The sequence below is a fragment of the Bufo gargarizans genome, chromosome 2 (assembly GCF_014858855.1).
Source record: "Bufo gargarizans isolate SCDJY-AF-19 chromosome 2, ASM1485885v1, whole genome shotgun sequence".
Classification (NCBI taxonomy): domain Eukaryota; kingdom Metazoa; phylum Chordata; class Amphibia; order Anura; family Bufonidae; genus Bufo; species Bufo gargarizans.
The window spans coordinates 477,141,167-477,163,139 of record NC_058081.1 but is presented as its reverse complement, the minus strand read 5'-3'; the positions used below and the strand labels follow the sequence as shown (position 1 = coordinate 477,163,139).

The following is a 21,973-nucleotide window of genomic DNA, read 5'->3' as shown; positions in this document are numbered from 1 at the left end:
TCTGTATTCTCCATGATATGATAACATGTATATTGCTCACTTTTTGAATTGCCTATGTCCACAGTTTGTATACAGATGTGTCCACCCTTACTTTTGCTTGAAATTAGCTAAGGACTCCAAGTTCTCATGAAACAAATACAATGCTATCAAAACCCTTACAAGCACTGATGGCCACACATAGACACATTTAGAATAGACATCTCGTGACATAGTGTGTTGAAATCATGTTTTTTGAAAGACCATGTCATCTCGTACTACACATCTTGGGATACAGTGAGCCAAGAGGAAAGGTAAGGAAGGATACATCTGTTCATGGTTGTGAAAGAGAAACACATAAATTAAAAAATTGTACAAAGCTACATAAAATCTTGCTTCTAGGAAAATATCTTGTGCGACCAATCCACTATGGGCTGACTCAATTGTTCCATTGCTTTTTAGTTCCACCTCAGATCCACGAGAAGGAGACTTCACCACCAAATATATATGCCCAAGGTAGTCGACATGTCCTGACCTGTACTGTGTTTGGGGTACCAGCTCCAACATCCATCCAGTGGCAGTGGCGGCCATGGACACCATGCAAGATGTATGCACGGCGCAGCGCGTATGTTCCCTATGATAATTTATCTTTGTCATTTTTCACCCTAAATAATCCTTCAAAAACTGCTTAGTGGTGGTAGAAATATACCAAATTTAAACAAGAGGATTGTCCAAGAAAGAAAAAAATCTATTTTCTTTTCTAGAAATACTACTCTGGTCTATGGCTGTGTCTGGTATTGCATATAAACCTTATTCAAGTGAATAGGATCAGACTTCAATACCAGACTAAGTCCATGTTATCTGAAATAACTCTTTAAATGTTGTATTAGTAATAGAAATAAAGAATTTCGGCTTTGTACAAAATTATTAGCAAGATGAAATTTTATAAAATACTTTACGATGAATATAAAATGTATATTTATTGTTCTCTTATTCTGGGTTCTTGCCACCTTGTAGACCCCATCAATCTCCTCCGCTCAAACAACAACGTGACAGAATGCCTGAGTGCAAAGACTGGAAGGACGTGACCCTGGATGGTGACGTGAACATCATTGAAAGCATAGATACTTGGAGCGAGTTTGTGGAGGGACGGAATAAGGTATCCATAAAGTCTCTGGGTGATATTCCCTGATTGCATTGCACTTCCTAAAGTCATCCTGGCAGGAACAATCATGAATTATTGGGGAAGTCAATTATGCAGAATACAACAACATAAGCGTCTGCGCTCAATCTATTCTTCAATCAAGGAAATGCCCAGAAAAAAAATTCATAGCAGTAACCAGAAACAACAGCAGGGTTATTCCTGGGTTAAAAGTACAGCTGAATTTATATAATTACCCTTAACTATTCATTGAATCTTTCTGTATGAAAATATCAGCCAAGCATAGTAATAATCAACCGCATAGGAAGCTGATTTACCTGGATTCATTCAACAGCATATGATTCATAAGAGCATAAAAAATAAAAAGATAACTTAGTAAATGCATAAAAATAAGTACATTCAATATACATTTAGAAAATAATGCAGCAAATAAATATTAATAAAAATAAAAATAAATTAATGTAGAATAATGTTTTGAACGATAGAATGAAATTTCTCGTTCATATGTTTAACAGTCACATACTCTATGTATGCACACTCCTGTAGTGGACTGTAGTTAAATAAGACATGACATATAATAGATCTGCTCTGTAATGCACCCTAAATCGGCAGTTACAAATTAGATGATTTTTAAGGGCTTAAATACACGACCAAACTACATCTCCATTGTACATACGGTAGACAGAATTACACCCATACAGGTCTATGATGCACTACTGTAGGTCCATATGCCACCAATTTAAATAAGGTGTCAGAGATTTTATGAATCAACAGAAAAACAATACTTCCATCAGATGTTGTATTACCAGGATTCCTTAAGAGGAACAAAAGCACCCATGGTGGGAATAAGGTTTGACCTGATAACCGGACCCAGCCTCAACAGAGCCTATAGGGTACTTCAGAGATCTCTCCCCAGAATCATTGCTTCCCAAGGAGCTTATCTTCATAATAAACCACTGTATCTAGTCATTGCAGCACACAGTGAAGTTCAAGTAGTTGGTGTGCTCCATACACACGTGAACTAAAAGAAAATTGCTCCATACAGTTTTTGTGGAAATACTGGCAACCTATTCCTCCACCAGGGAGAGTGATCCACGTGCCACTGGAAATGGCTGCATATAGTGTTACTGGGATTTTTCATGGTTATAAAACTGGGCTTTTGTGCAGCAGCCGTGTCAGGTATTGTAGAAGGTGTTGGACCCCTGGAGAACGACCAAGCCTCTTTGAGGATGACTTTTGCCAAGTACTGTTCAATTCAAGTGTGAAAAGCTTCTACAAGCATTTGGATTGGGTTTTATTACAGTGTTGTTGAAGATGATAAAGATGTTGATAGCCATTTAGATGTTTTTTTTTTTCCAGGAATACCTTTTTATAAATTTCCCTTATGAAATCCCCTCTCTGTGCTGGTAAATCAGAGGTCAGTGCCACTATTGCCCAACAAAAATTTGAATTAGGTCTCATGCACATGACTGTATTTTGTATCCTTGTGCTATCCAGCGTTTTTGCGGATTGACCCATTCATTTCTATGGGGCTGTGCACACATCTGTATTTTTTGCTGATCCTTTTGGACGTTCCACAAAATATAACATATCCTATTCTGATTTGGACTGATTGTGGACATGAAAAATGCGGAGAGCACATAGAAGGTACCACATTTTTCTATGATCCGAAATACAGACATGGCTGTGAGCATGAAGCCTAAAGTTAGTAATTTGTACAAACGGCAGATCCAGAGTATATTATATGTAAAAAATAATGCAGCAAAGAAGAAAAACCTCCACAAACCAATATTAATACAGTATATGCCACAAACCTTGCCTGGGCTCTAGGATGATGCATTATGCCATAATTTGCTCAATTTTCTAGTTGAACATCTCCACTAAACCTCACCTACTTTTTTCCAAAAATGGCGAGCATGCAGTAAAATCGGGAAAAAAAAGTTGCCTATTTGTTTACAAAACAGGTGTACACCAAAATTCTTTTAGTTTTTTTCCTCCACAATTCTGGTGCAAATTGCATGATAAATTCTTCCTAAAATATTTCAGAAAGCTGTAGAACTATTAGATACTTTTTTACAGACAGTTTTTTGCCTCAATCACTAGGAGCCATGGCTTAGAGAGAAAAGGGATGTGGCTTTAGATGTGACAATGTGCTCTAGAAGTTTGCTGTAAAATTCTGGTGCCAGTTAAGACAACTAATAGATAGTATAGACTTTAGGGGTAATGTATGAAATGAACTCCGCCAGAAAAGTGGACTGTTTTTGCTTGTTTTGTCAGGGAGTAGGTATTTGCAACAAATTTATGGAGCATCTGCTCCATTTTTAGTGTGGTTTTTACCATGCCTGGCAAGAGCTACATTTTTCCCTATGACCAGTTACATGTGCACTTGGCAGTTGAAGACATATGTGTTGGTCCCATGTTCATATATTTATTTGAACACATCTTCAATATCCTAATGTACTTTCACTTACATCTCAATCCATGTAAAACTGTCGCTTTCATATAGTCGGAGTCCTGTTTTTCATTGCTTGTTAATGGACGCCTCTATAATTAGATCCTACAAGTTTCCTTTTGCGAGGAAAGTTCCGCAGCATGGAGCAGAGCTGCTTCCTGTTAGGATACGTAGCCATGTATGTGTCTGTCTTCTAGTGAGTGACCTATACTAACATTTGTGAGATCCGCTGACCTTTCTGTGCTCCCTGGTGGGTTCATGTGACGCTGTGACTAAGTACCTGCTTAAAGGGAGTAAAATTAGACCTAAAAAAACACTAACATTTTGCAGACACAACCAGTTTCCTATTTCCCCATCACTTCCTGTTTTCAGGCCACTCCTGCAGGTTGCAATTTTCCTGTTTTTTGTCACACATCTGTTCCCTTCACAGAAGGGACATACTGCTGAAAAGACAGTATTAACATCTCCTTCAGCTTTTAATGGACTCATTCCCCCATGGCATCTCCATGATACATAGTGTATGTTGCATTAGACTGTAGTCGAAGCAAGACTAAGGCCTCTTTCACACTTGTGTTGTCCGGATCCGGCGTGTACTCCACTTGCCAGAATTACACGCCGGATCCGGAAAAACGCAAGTGTACTGAAAGCATTTGAAGACAGATCCGTCTTCAAAATGCTTTCAGTGTTACTATGGCACCCAGGACGCTATTAAAGTCCTGGTTGCCATAGTAGGAGCGGGGAGCGGAGGAGCGGTATACTTACAGTCCGCGCGGCTCCCGGGGCGCTCCAGAGTGACGTCAGAGCGCCCCATGCGCATAGATGACGTGCCATGCGATCACGTCATCCATTTGCGTGGGGCGCCCTGACGTCACTCTGAAGCGCCCCGGGAGCCGCACGGACGGTAAGTATGCTGCTCCCCCGCTCCCCGCTACACTTTACCATGGCAACCAGGACTTTAGCGTCCCGGCAGCCATGGTAACCATTCAGAAAAAGCTAAACGTCGGATCCAGCAATGCGCCGAAACGACGTTTAGCTTAAGGCCGGATCCGGATAAATGCCTTTCAATGGGCATTAATTCCAGATCCGGCCTTGCGGCAAGTCTTCAGGATTTTTGGACGGAGCAAAAAGCGCAGCATGCTGCGGTATTTTCTCCGGCCAAAAAACGTTCCGTTCCGGAACTGAAAACATCCTGATGCATCCTGAACGGATTTCTCTCCATTCAGAATGCATTAGGATAAAACTGATCAGGATTCTTCCGGCATAGAGCCCCGACGACGGAACTCTATGCCGGAAGAAAAGAATGCAGGTGTGAAAGAGCCCTTAGCAAATCAGGTAAAGAATAGCTTGAGATTTTAAAAAGAATCTATATAACCTACTAAAGGACCAGAAGGTTATGCAGGGGGCCAAGGTCCAAATGTGATAATAGGCCTCAGAAATAACAAAGCCTATAAGGCCTAGTAGAATAAAACCCTATGCACAGCCACATGGTTTGTGTGGGTACCTGAGGCTTGCACCCCTGACCCCAGACTTGATTCTTGAATCTATGTGAAGGCTGCTGTACTGATCCAGCTACATTCCTTTGTTTCGTTGATTGGTTAATAAAGTTTTTTTTCCAAGGGCATAGCTAAAGGCTCATGGGCCCTGATGCAATAGTTCAGCTTGAGCCCCCCTTCCCTCAGTGCTTTGTGGCTAGGGGCAGGGAAGCACATACCCTTCGTGCTGCCTGAGGCAAAAATTGAAACAGCACCCAATGCCAAATTCTTGATCTAACCCTCTACTCTCCAGCCAGAGGTGTAACTTGACCAGCATGCACTTTCTATAATACTTGTGTTTTCTTATGTGGCACAAGGGTCTTTGGGTCCCTTCAGGCTCCTGGGACCCTCTGCACCCCCTATAGCTACCCTGTTTTTTTTCCAGGAATACAATATTAATGACCTATTCTAAGGATAGGTCCTCAATAACTGATCAGCGGGGGTCCAACAGCTATCAACGCCACCTATCAGTTGTTTGAAAAAATGGTGTTACTTCCGCGAGCGATGCAGCCTCCTCACAACCTACTAAGCACAGTGCCATACATTGTATAGTGGCTGTGCTTGGTATTGCAGCTCAGGTCCATTCACTTGAATAGGACTGAACTTCATATAGGCCACATGACTGATGGACGTAACATTACTGCTCTAGGAATAGGCAGTTAGACACCCACAATCAGATATTGATTACTTATCCCTAGGACAGGTCATTGATATTTTACACCTGGAAAAATCCTTTAAGGTACAGCTGTATTTGGGCACCTTACATCAGTGCTATTTGGGAACTGTCTGGTCCACCATAGGATGTCATCAATGGTGCCTAGTTCAGCACTAGGCACCATCCAACCTAAGGACAGCCCTGACTGAGGTCTACAGTGGAGCACATCACTTACTACCACTTTTTTTTATTATTTCACACATAAATATTAAAGGACTCATATGAATGGGTTTTTGTGCACAGCAATTTTCATCAATGAAAATGCATAACTGGAAGTCTAAAAGTTGCCAAAGATTTCTACTATTTACCAAGCGTAGACCTCTTCATTCAGGACTTCATGCTGGTCCTGGTCAACTCATCCAGAAATGAATAATGTAATAAAATATTAACACTGGATCTCACTGCTACCTGTCAGCCATTCAGTAATAATTCACGTTGATCATGTAGCACATGGATGAGTTGGTCTTTGTTAGGACCAATCAGCTGTGGTATATAAATGTGGGTTATGAGCCCCCTCTCTATAATGCCCATAAGGCCTAATGGAGCATGTGGAAAGGAGTTGCCTTCATGATGCATTGTGTGGACAGGCATTTGACAGTCCTCTACTCGGTACAGAACACAGGTACAATAATTTGTCTGACGAGAGCAACCATAGGGTCTTTGCTTTCAAATTGGTTACTGTCTTCTTTTACAAGCATCAGTACCGCTTGCAAAGAGAGTGGATTCCAGAAGTAAATGAGCAACTTTGCCTAATATCTTAGCCATAAGTTTTAAGGCACTCTAATTTTAAGGCTTTTCTGTTTTTCCACATTTTCAGACTGTGAGCAAGATGGTGATACAAAAAGCCAATTTATCTATAATGTATAAATGTTCAGCTTATAACAAAGCCGGAGGAGACGAGAGGCTTGTATACTTCTATGTCACAAGTAAGTGACTGTCACAACTATTCTGATGTAAGAACAGTATATGTATAATTGGATCGAGGATTGTAGCACCTTTTCTCCTACAAAGAAGGGTAATCCAACAAATGCTGAGCATTTCTGAGTCAGTGTGATGGCATAAACAGCTATGCCATGGGTCTGCTTCCAGCAATATACTACCTTTTATTGTAATTCATGTTTACCACTGTCATGATAATGTATTATGCAGCTACAAATGAAGCGCCCTCTAGTGGTACATACCCTGTATAATTTACAACACAACTGCAGACTCTTTTTTTTAATTCTTTTTACATCCAGTAAGGTTGGATAAAAATGCATTATCCCTTTGCATAGTATTTACATACCCTTCTCTGACTATACTTTATGTCTAACAAACTTTCAGCGATTCCAGATGGCTTTGCGATTGATCCTGAGCCTTCAAAGGAACCCATAGAGGGACAGAACCTCAGTTTGAGCTGCCTTTCGGATAAATACACATATGAGAACATGCAGTGGTACCGACTGAACCTTCATACATTAAACGGTGCTGAGGGAAACCCACTTGTATTGGAATGCAAAAATGTGCATCAGTACGCAGACCGCATGGAAGGAAAACTGCAGAATCAAGAAGGATCAAGTAATGCAACTCTGATACTCAATATCCCCAAACTATCAATGAAGGATGAGGGGGCCTATGTCTGTGAGGTCCAAAACCGTAAAACTCGGGAGAAGCATTGTCAGAAGAGATATATATCAGTGCTTGGTGAGTAGGGTTTTCACTTTATTTAAAGGGGTGGTACAGATTTAGGAGAACATTGATGCTTTCTTGTAGAAACAGCACCACTACTGTCCAGAGGTTTTGTCTGGTATTGCAGCTCGATTACATTAAAGTGAACGTGGCAGAGCTGCAGTACTGTACACAACCTATGGAGAGGTCTCGCTTTTAGGAAGACATGTTTTTTCAATGCTGTAAAACCCCTTTAAAATACATGCAATGTTTCCTTTAAGCAGTATTTTCCACCATTTCCAGAGTTAGCAAAAGTTAAATGGGCAATAGTGCAATGCCACACAATAGCGTTATCTACAATTACATGCAACAATAGAAAAAAATATTATAAATAATGACTATGGTTGACCGTAAAGGAACTTAAAGGGTAAATCCAGTAAAGTGTGAACTTCTGATGTGTCATGCATACATGTGAGAAGATCGCATTGGTGGAGGGCCTGAGAGTCTGTGCTCACTTATTAACAAAATGAAAGCAGATAGCTTTGATCCCTTTGGCACTTCTCAGAGATTGCTGTTACTGGAAATCTAATACAAAATTCTATGGAAACAGCTGCTGACTGTGGTGTTTCAAGCACTGGGCATGTGCCCCAGATCTTTCACCTAATGCTTTGGATCATCAGGCACTAGCGATCAAGTCATTCAATTGTATCTGCGTCCTTTACCTCCGCCAGTTCCCCATGATTAGGAGCTGAACCTGGACATATCCCCATTTTCACCCAGGCAGCCCCCCTGACTTGAGCATCAGAGCAGTTCATGCTCCGATGCTCTCCTTTTTCCTGCTCTAAAGCCCGCCCATCAGAGCCGATGACGTCATCGAACACACTGCTGGGCGGAAGCCTCCTGCCCGGCAGTGTGTTATTGTAAATAAAAGAGCCCTTGCCCTGCGCGATCCAGTGCGAGGCAAGGGAGCGCATCGGAGCATGAACTGCTCCGATGCTAACATCAGGAGGGCTGCCTGCGTGAAAATATAGGTATGTCCGGGTTCAGCTCTGAACCCGGACAACCCCTTTAATACTGCGGCACAGTAATTCTATGTATAAAATAACACACATACATATGATGCCATGAAACAGGGTAGAGGGAACAGGGGAAGGAAGAAAAACGCCACCCTGGATGGACACACAGGTCACACAGTACATAATATGAAAATGAATAAGGTCATGAGGGACAATATACAAAGTGTAGTACCAGCTCATAGACCAAATGTAATAAAAATTGTATATAGGGTAGTATAAGGTAAGTGAAAGTCAGTGAGAGAGCCGACCACAGCCATAGTGCATAATATGCTGATCAAAAAAAAGATACAATAAGTTGTATGAGACCAGCAGAAGAGTAAAGGAAGCCAAGTGAGAAGTCTCAACATCGGCAGCACATATCCGTGGAAGGACGGTTATGACCTCAAACTTACCAAAGGCGGACCAAATGTGGACAAGGAGACCAGGATGGCGTTACCCCAACGCGCGTTTCGACGTGCCTTCGTCAGGGGGTGACGAAGGTGTCTCCCTATGCTCATCCTACAGTGTCTAAAAACTCTCCCCACAACCTCCCTACATGGTCCCTGCACTGTCCCTGCACTCTCCCTATCAAATATTCTACAATTAAAAGCTTTCTGCAACACTGTCCCTAGCACATAAGCACTTGTCATGTCTCTCCCTATGCTCAGATCACAGTGAAATGGCGGAGACCGCTCAGGATGAGGCTTTTAATGGGCTTAATCTACTGATTGGCTAGCTGCATGGGATTATGGGTCATATCGACTTCTTACTTTTTACTTTGTAACACGTGCAGCAGCCATTTTAGAAAACAATGCGAGGAAATTTGGCTTCGCAGAGAATCAAATTTTTCCTAAAATTCTGAGTGAATTCGGCATCTGATGCTGCGATTCGCTCAGCACTACCCATGATACCTAAAGTATCTCTATAGTTTACAAACAGGCCCCAAACATTTAATGTAATCTACTCTTTGTTTAGATTATTGTGTCAGATTTCTAGTCCTTTAATTCCAGTGGCAGTTCGAGAAGGCAAGTTTCACCAATCTGATCTTCTCACATGATGAAACAGAGGATCGATTCTGGGTCGGACTGGCCCACTAGAAAACCAGAGGATCCTCTGGTCAGCCCAGGCTCTGGTACCATGATGAGCCCCAAATACTGTATTCAGGGGGAAAAAATCATTTGGCTGCCTTTAGAGACAATCACTTGCCACTAGGGTCTATTTCTTCGATTCAAAACCTATTAAAGAACTATACTTTCATCATTTGTAGTCTCATGAATTGCTTTTCTACCCATAAGCCATATATTAATATAAAGAGAACTTTATGTAGCCTGCTTCTTCTCCTTTGTAGCACAGGAAGCCCCAAACTTCCGTTCTAACCTGACCGACAAGATGGTGAATGTCAGTGACTCCATGGTGATGTACTGTGAAGCTGATGGAGCTCCCAGCCCCACCATCCTTTGGTATAAAGACAACAAGTTAGTGGAAGAAGTATCAGGTATAACATATTGAAATTAAAATCCTATGTCATTAAGATGTTTGCACATGAGCAATAAACAAATAAAGGGACACTGTGCAGAATGCTGTATTATGCCTAGTCCAGAGCCCAAGGGATATAGGAATTCAAAGAATACAAAATAGATAATTCTTGTGTCATGCTCCACTCCTTCAGACCTAGTCTGCAGTGTTACTTTTAATGAAAATTGACATGAGTTTTGAAGGTGTTATCTAGTTTAGAAAACCCATTTTTATATATGCAATTAGGGTTTTCAGAGTTAATAGAGGGGGTCCTCTGTTGACAATGCTCATTTCTTGGCCACCGTAGAGGACCTGCCTATCCTGTATTACACAGATAGCCCATATATTTTTTTTTACTTGTATTGCTTTGCCCTGTGGTGGCACTGAAGGGAAAATGAAGACCTACTGCCAGGTTTCCCCACATATTACAGATGATCTTTGGAGGTGCAATTTGTGAGCAGCTTATTAGCAAGGGACCTTTCCCCTGGCTCCATGTTACCCCACATCCTGTTATTACCTCATGATGCATTCCTATAAATTTGTATATTCAGCAAATTAGATTTGGCGTAATGCACAAAAATAAAAAGTACTAAGAATGTGAACATGTATCATAAATAAGATATTTTCCACACGTAATCTTAAATGTCCCCTCACAACCATCTGATATGTTGGGAGTTACTGTCTTAGGTTGCGTGTCAGCCTGGCTCAATGGGGAGCCAAAGACCTTGAAATGAGAATAGGGACCAATTGTAATAAGGCTCAGGATGTCCAGAAGTGAACAGCCCCATCTAAAGCAGATCACTTCCTAATCTATCAGTGCCCCTTGGGCTCCCAAACTTTTATACTCCATCTTTGCCACTAAGTGACAAGTGGATCTGTGGGTCCAATGCCATGTATTTGGTGGATCTTTGAATGCAAATTAGGCTGAGTTCACATCTGCACTGACTTTTCCGTTACTATGTTCCAACAATAGAATGGAAAAACATGGATTCATTAAATGGATTGAAGAACAGATACAAATGGAAGCCTTTCATTTCTATCCGATAATCTTCCCCCCCATCCCCCCCCCCCCCCCGGAAAAAAAAAACTCCTTCCATTCAGGTTTCTATTATTTTTGGGCTGAAATAAAAATACAATAAGCAGGACCTTTTTCATGTCACTAAAACCTGGTGGAACTGATACACATTTAGCTTTTTTTTTTACCATTTTCTGACAGAACAGAATAACTGAAAAATCAATGCAGAAGTGGACTCAGCCTTAGGCTACTTTCACACTTGCGGCAGAGTGATCCGGCAAGCAGTTACGTCGCCGGATCCGTATGCCAACTGATGGCATTTGTAAGACTGATCAGCATCCTGATCAGTCTTAAAAATGCCTGATCAGTCAAAAAAAATGCACTGAAATTCCGGATCCGTCTTTCCGGTGTCATCCGGCAAAACGGATCCGGCATTTACTTTTTTCACTTATTTTGAATTCCGGATCCAGCACTAATACATTCCTATGGGAAAAAAATGCTGGATACGGCATTCAGGCAAGTTTTTTTTTTTTTTCGCCAGAGATAAAACTGTAGCATGCTACGGTTTTATCTTTCGCCTGATCAGTCAAAATGACTGAACGAAAGACATCCTTATGCATCCTGAACGGATTTCTCTCCATTCAGAATGCATGGGGATAAAACTGATCAGTTCTTTTCCGGCATTGAGCCCTTTTGACGGAACTCAGTGCCGGAAAAGAAAAACGCTAGTGTGAAAGTACCCTTAGTTCCCCTCCAGAAGGAAGAAACTATTTTATACCAGCAAGGCCAGGCACTTTTTAAAAAATTACATATTTGTTCCTTCTAGTGGAGAACTAATTTGCATTTTTCCAAAGGAGCCTTGCCTGTAGGTAAGTTTCCATACACTATCTGGATCTCTTCAATGAGATATAGTACCCTTCTCAGAAGTGGGTCCTTGTAGAAGGGGGAAAGAAGACTAATTATGACTATGACTTTTACTAGGCTGTATTTTTGCACATGAATAATAGTCATTGTGCAGGTCACTTTGGGTGACTACTAGGTGGTAAGTAGGGTTGCACCTACAATGAGGCCAGATGAGGCAACTGCCTCAGGCGGCGAGCCCTAGAGACAGGAGGAGGCAGTGGCAGGGCCATGAGAAATTAGCACTTCCATTGTGGATGTGCTCATTTCTCTATAGTCACCTGTATCACAGTATGCCTTTAACAGTAGGGCTGGAGGGGGGGGGGCGCTGTTTCAATTTTTGCCTCAGGCAGCAGAGAGACTAGGTGCACCCCTGGCTGTATGTAATGTTTTCTAAGTATGTGTTTAACAGTAGGGCTGAAGGGAAAGGGTTACGTTGAGAATTTGGCATGGGTGGAGGGGCCACTTCCGTTTTTTGACTGGCAGCAGAAATATTAGGTGCACCGCTGGTGGCAAGTGAAAGCTAACATGTGAGGGTGAGAACACCATTGTACTTGTACTATAAGGTTCCCTGAACTCCCACCATCTATACGGTCTCATGCTATGTTACTTTAAAGGGTAATTCAGTCCTGGCAACATTTTATGCTTATAAGACTTCAGTCTAATTTGTGCCTAACATCATCTCTCACACAGGGATAGTATTGGGAAACCAGAACCATACACTAAGCATTCAGCGAGTCAGAGAGGAAGACGCCGGCATATACCTCTGCACTGCCTGTAACGAGAAGGGATGCGCAAACTCCTCCGCCATTGTCTCTGTTGAAGGTGTTACTAAAAGAACAATATTTCATTTACAATGCTCACTATATTTTTAAATAGTATCTTTTTTATCTGTAGAGTTAAAAAAAGACCTACTACTTGCTTGTTTGAACCATAGTTAAATTCTGTCAAGAACAGGGATTGTAGCTGCAAGGTTGTTCATTTACATGCATCACATCTGCACAGAATACTCCAAAACTCCCCATAGTCCACCATAGTGCAATATTACTTGTATTTATACAAATGTAACAAACATTGACGTGGCACTTATACATTGTTGCAGCAAACTTTAACTTGATACTTCATGTAAGGTTGGCTGCAACTGTATTTAATGTGTTAAAGGGAATGGGCAGAGGGCAGGAGGGAGGAGATAAGTTGTGATTTCACGTATTGTGAATAATGGATTATGTGTTATCTACACAGAGGAGTTAATTGACATTGTAATTCTGGCTGTGATGATAACAAGATAGCTACTTAAAACTTACTTGTACAGAACAGGAACTCATGACCTATTATTAGGCCTAGTAGCCAGGATTTTATACATTTTTCAACACAGATAGTAACATGAAAAATAAAAAAATAAAAAAACTTTCCAAAAATTCTTAAAGCACGTTTAACATAAAAATGTGATTTAAACAATAGGTCACTGACAAATTCCCTTTAAGTGTCAACATTTTGTATGCCTGTATAGCTCCAAGTTGAAGTAAAAAGCAGCATTCATATCATAGTCTCGTAGGATCATAGTCTAGTTCCCCTTGTTCACAGAAACAAACAGATACTCAGTCTAAATTGGCAATACCTACCAATACCTAAAGTCGATCAAAATTGGTGATTATTTTAATTAAAACAATCACTTAAATTTAAGGTATGGCTTCCTTTAGAGAAAAAAGCACATGTGAACGCAGGGAGATCGTGCAGAGATCATATAAATGATGTCTTGGTTGGCTTCCAATAATTTCCACAGCATTTTCCTATAATGTGAAGCAGTATACCTAAAAATGTATATACTCCATAAAATAAACAATGACTAGAGCATCTACTAACAAATAAAATAAGAACTAATCTTATATTCTACGTGGTTACTGCTGGTGGTCCTTAAAGAGGTTGTCCAGCTCCTATCAAGATTTTAACTATACCCTGGACAGCGCTGTACATAACATTAAAAAGCAGCTCACCTGCTCCCCACCACTCCATTCTAGTGCTGAGGGTCTTGTCCTGCTCTTTCCCCAATGTTTGAACTTCCAGACAGGGTTACTTGCAGTGCTGTGGCCTATCGCGTTCAATTGTGACACGTCACTGCTGGCTGATGTGTCATTTGGGGACATGTTACTGCTGAGGCCAGTTATTGGCCACAGCGGCAGGTGGCATCATCCAGAAGTTTACACACCGGGGACTGGAAGGAGCAAGGACAGACACTCGGTGCTGGAAAAGAGCGACTGGGAACAGGTAAGGGGATTTTTATGTTATTTATAGTACTGTTCTGGGAGATAGATAAAATTGTGATAAAATCTTTAATCACAACTCCAAGTAAAACTGATACGCTGTGTTATGCTTAGTGCAGAGGCCTAATGGGCCATGGATGACTTGCACAACACCCTCTTGTCCTCCATTAAACAGTGGGGGAGATTTACAAATCAAAATGTGCCAGAATTCTGGCACAATTTGTGCCAAAAAACTGGTGTACATGCCTTAGATCGCATTTATTTTTTATATATACCGTATATATTTTTTTTATACTAGACAATTAACTTTGTAATTACCGTAAATAGTAGACCCATTAGCATCATTTCATTTGTCCCTTGCTCCAGGAACTGATGACAAAACAAATGTTGAGATTGTGATTCTCATTGGCACTGGAGTAATAGCGGTTTTCTTCTGGATCCTCCTCATCCTCATCTTCTGTAACATTAAAAGGGTAAGTAGCTATATTTCAGAGTAACGCTGTTTACAGTGTGTTGGAAAAGTATCAAGACCCTTGACACTACATAGCACAAAACTTAAACATAGAGACAGAGGATGCCACCAACAGGGTTACATTGGGAAAGGTTTTCCACCTCCCTCTACTGGAATGAAATCTTTTTGGCAAGCAAACATTGTAGCAAAAACCCAGAATCCACTAACAAGAGTCTTTGAAGAGGTTTTATTATAATTGACATTTATCACATATGTACAGAATAGTTGATAAATGTCTGTTCACTGACCCCTATTGATCACTAGAACTAGCACATGGGCTATATCTGTAAAGAATAAATCAAGGCAACTGGACGTACTGTAGATTTCTTGAAAACGTTTTACTCGTTCTTCCAACGAGATTTCTCAATTCTGAGTGATTGCATTGTATGTGGCAGACAATAGATGTCTAACCCCCCCCCCCCCCCCCCCCCGCCTCTATTCAAGCTTGGAGAAGAAAAATGGAGAAGCCAAGCTTGAATAGAGGCGGGGGGTTAGACATCTATTGTCTGCCACATACAATGCTGTCTTAACACTTTTTTCTGGGAAGTCTTTATCACCTACTGACTCCAATTAGGATAATGGATCAACACCTTTGACTCCATGCTGGGTATAACAACCTCTGACCCCATGCTGGGTATAATTACCAGATGTTGATTTAGTTACATATTTATTCCCAGAGAATTCTTGTACAGTCACTCAGATTTGAGAAAGCTTGTTGGAAGAACGAGTGAAACGTTTTCAAGAAATCTACAATACGTCCAGTTGCCTTTATTTATTCTTTACAGATATACCATGACCTGGATAAATGAGAACCTTCACAGACATAGTCCATAGCCCCCTTTTCCTCTTCTTTGACTGCAGTGAAGAGGGGTTTAAATTGAGTCCTGGTCGAGAAGCTGCAGTGTGGCTCCATTAATTGTCTTTCAGTACTCTATTTAAACTCCTCCTCACCACAGTGAAAAGGAAAGAGGTCTCTAGACTACTATACTAATGACTGATGAGGATCCCAATGGATATTTATAACCAATCCCCAAATGTTTATCATCTATCCTGTGGATAGGTCAAAAAATTGCCGTTGTGGCATTGTGGGAAAACCTCTTTAAGGTATATTTACCCTTTAACCCAGTGACCTCCAACTTGTGGCGGTCTAGCTGTTGCAAAACAGGCAAATGCAGTCAGGGAGTGCGTGTAGTTGTAGTTTTGAAACAGCTGAAGAGCCATAGGTTGGAAATCACTCCTTTGAGTGCATATTGAAGATCAAGTTTTCCACCTTACAGAAAAACCATATTTGTGTTGCTGTCATCCTATGTTATATTATGTACAATCTAAAATGTTGTTTTAAACTTTCAGCCTAGCCATGGTGAGATAAAGACTGGATACCTTTCCATCATCATGGATCCCGGTGAAGTGCCCTTGGACGAACAGTGCGAATATCTTCCTTATGACTCAAGCAAGTGGGAGTTTCCCCGAGATAGACTAAGACTTGGTAAGACTGCAAAGTAAAGCCTAAATAGCATGGTCTACCTGGACAAAACAGAGTAAATGCTAGCATAGTAGTTCTCATCTGGAAATGTAAAAATGAAAAATGGTTGCTTATATAAACAACATCACAATCTATACATGGACTATGCATTCTGGATGGTTTACTGTTCAATACATTTTTAAAAGGATTGGCTACTTTCTAGCTCCTTTTGAATGTGTATTCAAGATGACTATATGGTACTTATTAATATAGCCTTTGTTGATATTCTGTGCCATTTGCTATATTTCGTTAGCTATGACCCTTGTTAAGCAAATCTTCTGTTCCATCCAATTAAGGTCGTTTCCGTAAGATTGCCTATGATGGAAGGTCATGGGACCAGACACATCACTTAGTCTCCTCTATTCATACACACTGCACTTGCACTATACTTTCAAAAGTTTTAGTGCAGATGGCAGGTGCCTTTTATTTGAATGGAGGAGACATCATATGGAGGTGATTTGCCTGGTCACATGATACTTCATCAGAGGCCATTTTATGGAAAGGACCTCTGTGTGGACAGCACAGAAGACCAGGCAAACAAGGGGACATATCTTATAAAATATAGAAAATACCACAGAGTTTCCACAAAGGCTATATTAGTGAGTGCCATATAGTCAGCTTGGTACTGGTCAAGAATAACCAGAAAGAGGCCAAATTCTTTAAGAAATGAATAATTCATTCTTGTGAATAGTTTTATTACAGTTTTATTATTTGTTACTATGGCATCCCATGCCTGTCACTGTCATACTCCTATAGGCGGGCACAGGCTCCGCTTCACTCACCTCCCTGGTCTTGTGCAGCAGCCTGGATCCTCTGCCCCACCCACCCCTGACCTGGCCACCTGTGTGTACTCCTTTTGTTTCAGGCCATAGGCTTTACTCCTCAGCAAGGGTGCATGGTTTGTCCGTAGGGTGCACATGCTGCACCCCAACTCTTAAAGGGCCGGCATACACACCCTGATCCTCCCCAGCCTATGGCTGGTCACCTAAGTTTCTTTTTTAGGCACCTTCCCCAAGGGGAGGATTCCTGAGCAATAGGTATTTCTATCTCGCTAGTTTGTGAAAGGTTGTTGCTGTTCTGTTTGTTTGCCCATGTACCGACCTCTGCCAGTTTACCGATTCTGACCCTCTGCCTGAACTGACTACCACCTGTTTACTGTATTGACCATTTGCTGCCTGCCCTGACCTCAGACTTGCTTCATGGATTTGCATGTACTCATCCTGCCCTGGCATTTGCCTGTTTCATAACTATGAGTACTGCCTAGCAGTACTCCTTTCCACCTGTATCTCTGGCCTACATGGGTCCCACACCAGGACTATTCCACGAAGTAGCAGCCTGGTAGCTCTTCTGCAGCAAAGACCAGATCCCTGTATAGGTGTCAAAGGGTGAAAACCAGGATAATACCCTTATGTGTAGCACAAAGTGAAACAGGTTGGTTGGCATTGTGGTTCCACACCTGCTGCCTGTGACAACAACATTGTATTGTATGTGTTTTGATGTACATGAAATTTTTTGTCTCCTATTTTCCCTATTAATATTAATTGCATTACAGGTAAAGTCCTAGGACATGGCGCCTTTGGTAAAGTGGTAGAGGCTTCAGCTTTTGGAATCAGTAAGAGCAGCAGTTGTGAGACGGTAGCAGTGAAGATGTTAAAAGGTATGGATCTTTAAATTTATATGTTTATGAATGCCACCACTTCTACTTGGACTTCAGTGTAGTGCTACAACTTTTTCCCCTTATATTTACATATATCGCCTCTGATATACACTCACCTAAAGAATTATTAGGATCACCTGTTCTATTTGTCATTAATGCGATTATCTAGTCAACCAATCACATGGCAGTTGCTTCAATGCATGTAGGGTTGTGGTCCTGGTCAAGACAATCTCCTGAACTCCAAACTAAATGTCAGAATGGGAAAGAAAGGTGGGCTACAACAGCAGAAGACCCCACCGGGTACCACTCATCTCCACTACAAATAGGAAAAAGAGGCTACAATTTGCACAAGCTCACCAAAATTGGACTGTTGAAGACTGGAAAAATGTTGCCTGGTCTGATGGGTCTCGATTTCTGTTGAGACATTCAAATGGTAGAGTCCGAATTTGGCGTAAACAGAATGAGAACATGTATCCATCATGCCTTGTTACCACTGTGCAGGCTGATGGTGGTGGTGTAATGGTGTGGGGGATGTTTTCTGGGCACACTTTAGGCCCCTTAGTGCCAATTGGCCATCGTTAAAATGCCACAGGCTACCTGAGCATTGTTTCTGACCATGTCCATCCCTTCATGACCACCATGTACCCATCCTCTGATGGCTACTTCCAGCAGGATAATGCACCATGTCACAAAGCTCGAATCATTTCAAATTGGTTTCTTGAACATGACAATGAGTTCACTCTACTAAAATGGCCCCCACAGTCACCAGATCTCAACCCAATAGAGCATCTTTGGGATGTGGTGGAACGGGAGCTTCGTGCCCTGGATGTGCATCCCTCAAATCTCCATCAACTGCAAGATGCTATCCTATCAATATGGGCCAACATTTCTAAAGAATGCTATCAGCATCTTGTTAAATCAATGCCACGTAGAATTAAGGCAGTTCTGAAGGCAAAAGGGGGTCCAACACCGTATTAGTATGGTGTTCCTAATAATTCTTTAGGTGAGTGTATGTTCTCTAGATATAACCTTACCATTCTTATCCAATTTGTGTGTTTCAGAGGGTGCTACTGCTAGTGAACATAAAGCTTTAATGTCAGAGTTGAAAATTCTCATTCACATTGGCAACCACCTCAACGTAGTCAACTTACTAGGGGCTTGTACCAAACCAAATGGTAAGTACTTTTCTGAGTTGAATGACCTCATGTGGTGACTATACTATCAGACGCAGAAACATGCATATATCCAATTCCAGGTTCACATGCACACCAACACCTTCTTGGCTTCTTGGTATACCATATTCTTTTTGGTTTAAAAATGTAAACTATTCATCAAATTACCAATATCCAAAAATATTTGATTGTCCTTCCAAGTCAGGTCCTCTTTGATACTTTAGTTTCAAGCTGCACATATTCAATTCCAATGAAATGCCTGAATTTGAAAGCTCGCATTCCAACCACATTTGAGATTAGATTTTGGAACTTTGTGAAGTTTGGCTTGACTTTTGGTTTGAATTTTTCACAAATATTAGACTAAACTAATCTAATCACATTCAACATTTTTGATGGGTCAGTCTGGAGACTCTGATTACAGACTTTGAATTATTTACAGTATGTGAGCCATTTGTATCCAAGTAGCCAATAAGGCCATGTATGAATCATGAATCATTTGAAGTTACATGTATAGGCAACTTTTTTGACCCAATAGCCACATTATAATATCAAAAGTAATGTTAAGTGTCATTCAGTTTGAAAAAAAAAGAAAAAAAAGTGACAGTCTTATATAGTCTACTTCAACATAGCTAGCCATTCTTTGCAGCGCTACAGACACAAGAACTAACTGGATAGTGGATTATTTTAGTTTCTACAGATGGAGGTCAGTGTATATATCTGGTGTAATCAGCTACAAAGTATTACACATATATTAGGATTAGTGTACAAATACCATACATTCCAAATATAAAGGGGCTTAACAAAGTTTTCCAAATGATTACTCGCCATGCTGGGGACACGAGCAGTACTGTGGGAGCAGGAAGACATTTAAAAGGTTAATAAGAGTTTTTATTTTCTTCATACAGCCCCCTGCTCTATAGCCATTTTTTAAAATCTTCAAAAAACCCTTTAAGCAAGCCTTCTTCCTCTTTGATGTCATGAACCGCAATAGGAGAACATAACATAGAGTTGGGAATGTTGCAGGAAATTAAGCCACAGGTTTCCCCGTCTAGAATATGGTGGAAAGTAATTGGGTATGATAGCAATAACAGCACCAGGATGGCGGCCCCATTTTGATTTTTGTTATCAATCTCTTTTTGCTTTGTGTGGAGTTCAAGGCAAATATTTTGCATGTACTTGTTCCAGATCTACTTTGTTAAGCAATTTCTTCCATGTCAGCCAATAAAAATATTAATGTCAGATAATGCTGTGCATCTCTAATATTAATAGTAGTAGTAGTAAGGACCCGTTTATGAATTATTTACTACATCTCCTAGTTCACGCTCTGCCTCTGCTTTAAAATTACAGCTTGACCTGAGCTTAGAATGTGGCACCCATAGCCTTAATATGACAGACTGACTTGTTTCTGCGCCAACTTCAATTTGCTGTCAGATTTATAATGTGTTCACAGAAGCTGAATTCTAGGAATTCCTTAGATAAGGCAGAAAAAGTACAGGGCTGAGCATCATCAAACACATTGCAATGTAAGAGAAGAATTGAAATAGTACTTGTTTTACTGCTCAACTATCAATGTTTTAGCAAATTCAATTGTTTAAAATTACACAGGTGTCACTGTACTGTACAGTACTTTACTTCACACAGGAATTAAGGTTATTATTTGTGGGCCCTAACTCTGAACTTACAAAAACAGAGCAGCACAATCAGTAGTTTGCCTGTTTCTATAATTGTTATACTAGTTGTCCATGCCCATTGTCACCTCCTCCCAATAGGCACGGGCATCCAATGCTCACCCAGTCCTCTGTTCTGTTGTCCTGGTGGTGTGGGTCCACCAACGACCTCCTGCCCATTTCCAGCTGGCATCTTAGTAGTACTGCTCTATCACTCCATACCGGCTGCGACCTTCTCCTTTTTGCTGTGCATTCCTCCTCCTGTACGGTGCGTCCACGCTCTCTCTGGCAATTCCAGATTAAAGCAGACCTCTCTAGGGTGTTTTAGGTGCCTTACCCTTACCCTATGTAATATATTCTATTACTCTAGGTTCTAGTGTCCAAAGTTGCCCAATTATATTGTTTGTCTGCATGTGTACCGGCCTCTGCCTGATCTCCGTACTGACTCCGAGCTGACCCTGAGCTGCCTGCCCTGACCCTTGGACTGATTTTGGATTGCATAAACTCTGCCTGCCCTGACCTTAGCTTAACCATGACTACAGTTTTGCTTGATCCGTGTTTCTTGACACCAGTTGGTCAGCAGTCTACTGAACTGGGTGCTCGAAGAGGTCACGGCTTGGTGGTTCAACTGCAGTAAAGTCCAGATGCCTTAATAGGGGATAATGGGTGGAATCAGGGAGGCCACTTAGATAATGTCCTTAGGAGTAGTCCCAAGTCAAATCTGTTCAGTAGACACAGCGGGTACACATACACTTTGTAAAAAAAGGCTTGGCCATATCTGCACTCAACTGCATTCAGGACCTGACAGCCAGCAACCATCTCACCAGACGGGCTGTATTAGGGAGAACTCCGCTCTTGTGATGGTGGCTATGATATAAATGTCTAAGATAGGAATACCCCTTTAACAAATCTCAGCAAAAATATACCATTTAAAGAATATATTCAAATCCCGTACACCAAGCTTTTGAAAGGTAAATATTAATGGGAGTCTCCCACACTAATAAGATTGGAAATCACTGGTCCAAAGATTACCATACAGATAAACACTTGCAGATTTTGGTGGGACTGGCCGACCAACTGTGCATATGGTTATCCCAGAAAGATGGATTTCAACAGAGGTGTCTGGCAGCAGCTAATTCTCTTCTCCCTATTGACAACATAGGCTTTTTGGGTCAAGCATGCATATGAATGGAGGGGCCAGAGCAATAGCTGTC

At 41.2% G+C, this 21,973-nt stretch overlaps 1 protein-coding gene across 2 annotated transcripts in view; it reads left to right on the top strand.

Moving 5' to 3' along the window:
• Positions 1-21,973, top strand: part of FLT4 (fms related receptor tyrosine kinase 4) — a 226,158-nt gene that overhangs the window by 166,781 nt on the left and 37,404 nt on the right. For both annotated transcript variants that reach the window (XM_044281120.1, XM_044281119.1), the window contains exons 10-19: positions 439-601; positions 994-1,135; positions 6,655-6,763; positions 7,161-7,520; positions 9,888-10,034; positions 12,663-12,794; positions 14,597-14,703; positions 16,092-16,227; positions 17,816-17,920; positions 18,982-19,095. In XM_044281120.1, coding sequence (XP_044137055.1) covers positions 439-601; positions 994-1,135; positions 6,655-6,763; positions 7,161-7,520; positions 9,888-10,034; positions 12,663-12,794; positions 14,597-14,703; positions 16,092-16,227; positions 17,816-17,920; positions 18,982-19,095 — 1,515 coding nt within the window. The remainder of the gene's footprint in view (positions 1-438; positions 602-993; positions 1,136-6,654; positions 6,764-7,160; positions 7,521-9,887; positions 10,035-12,662; positions 12,795-14,596; positions 14,704-16,091; positions 16,228-17,815; positions 17,921-18,981; positions 19,096-21,973) is intronic.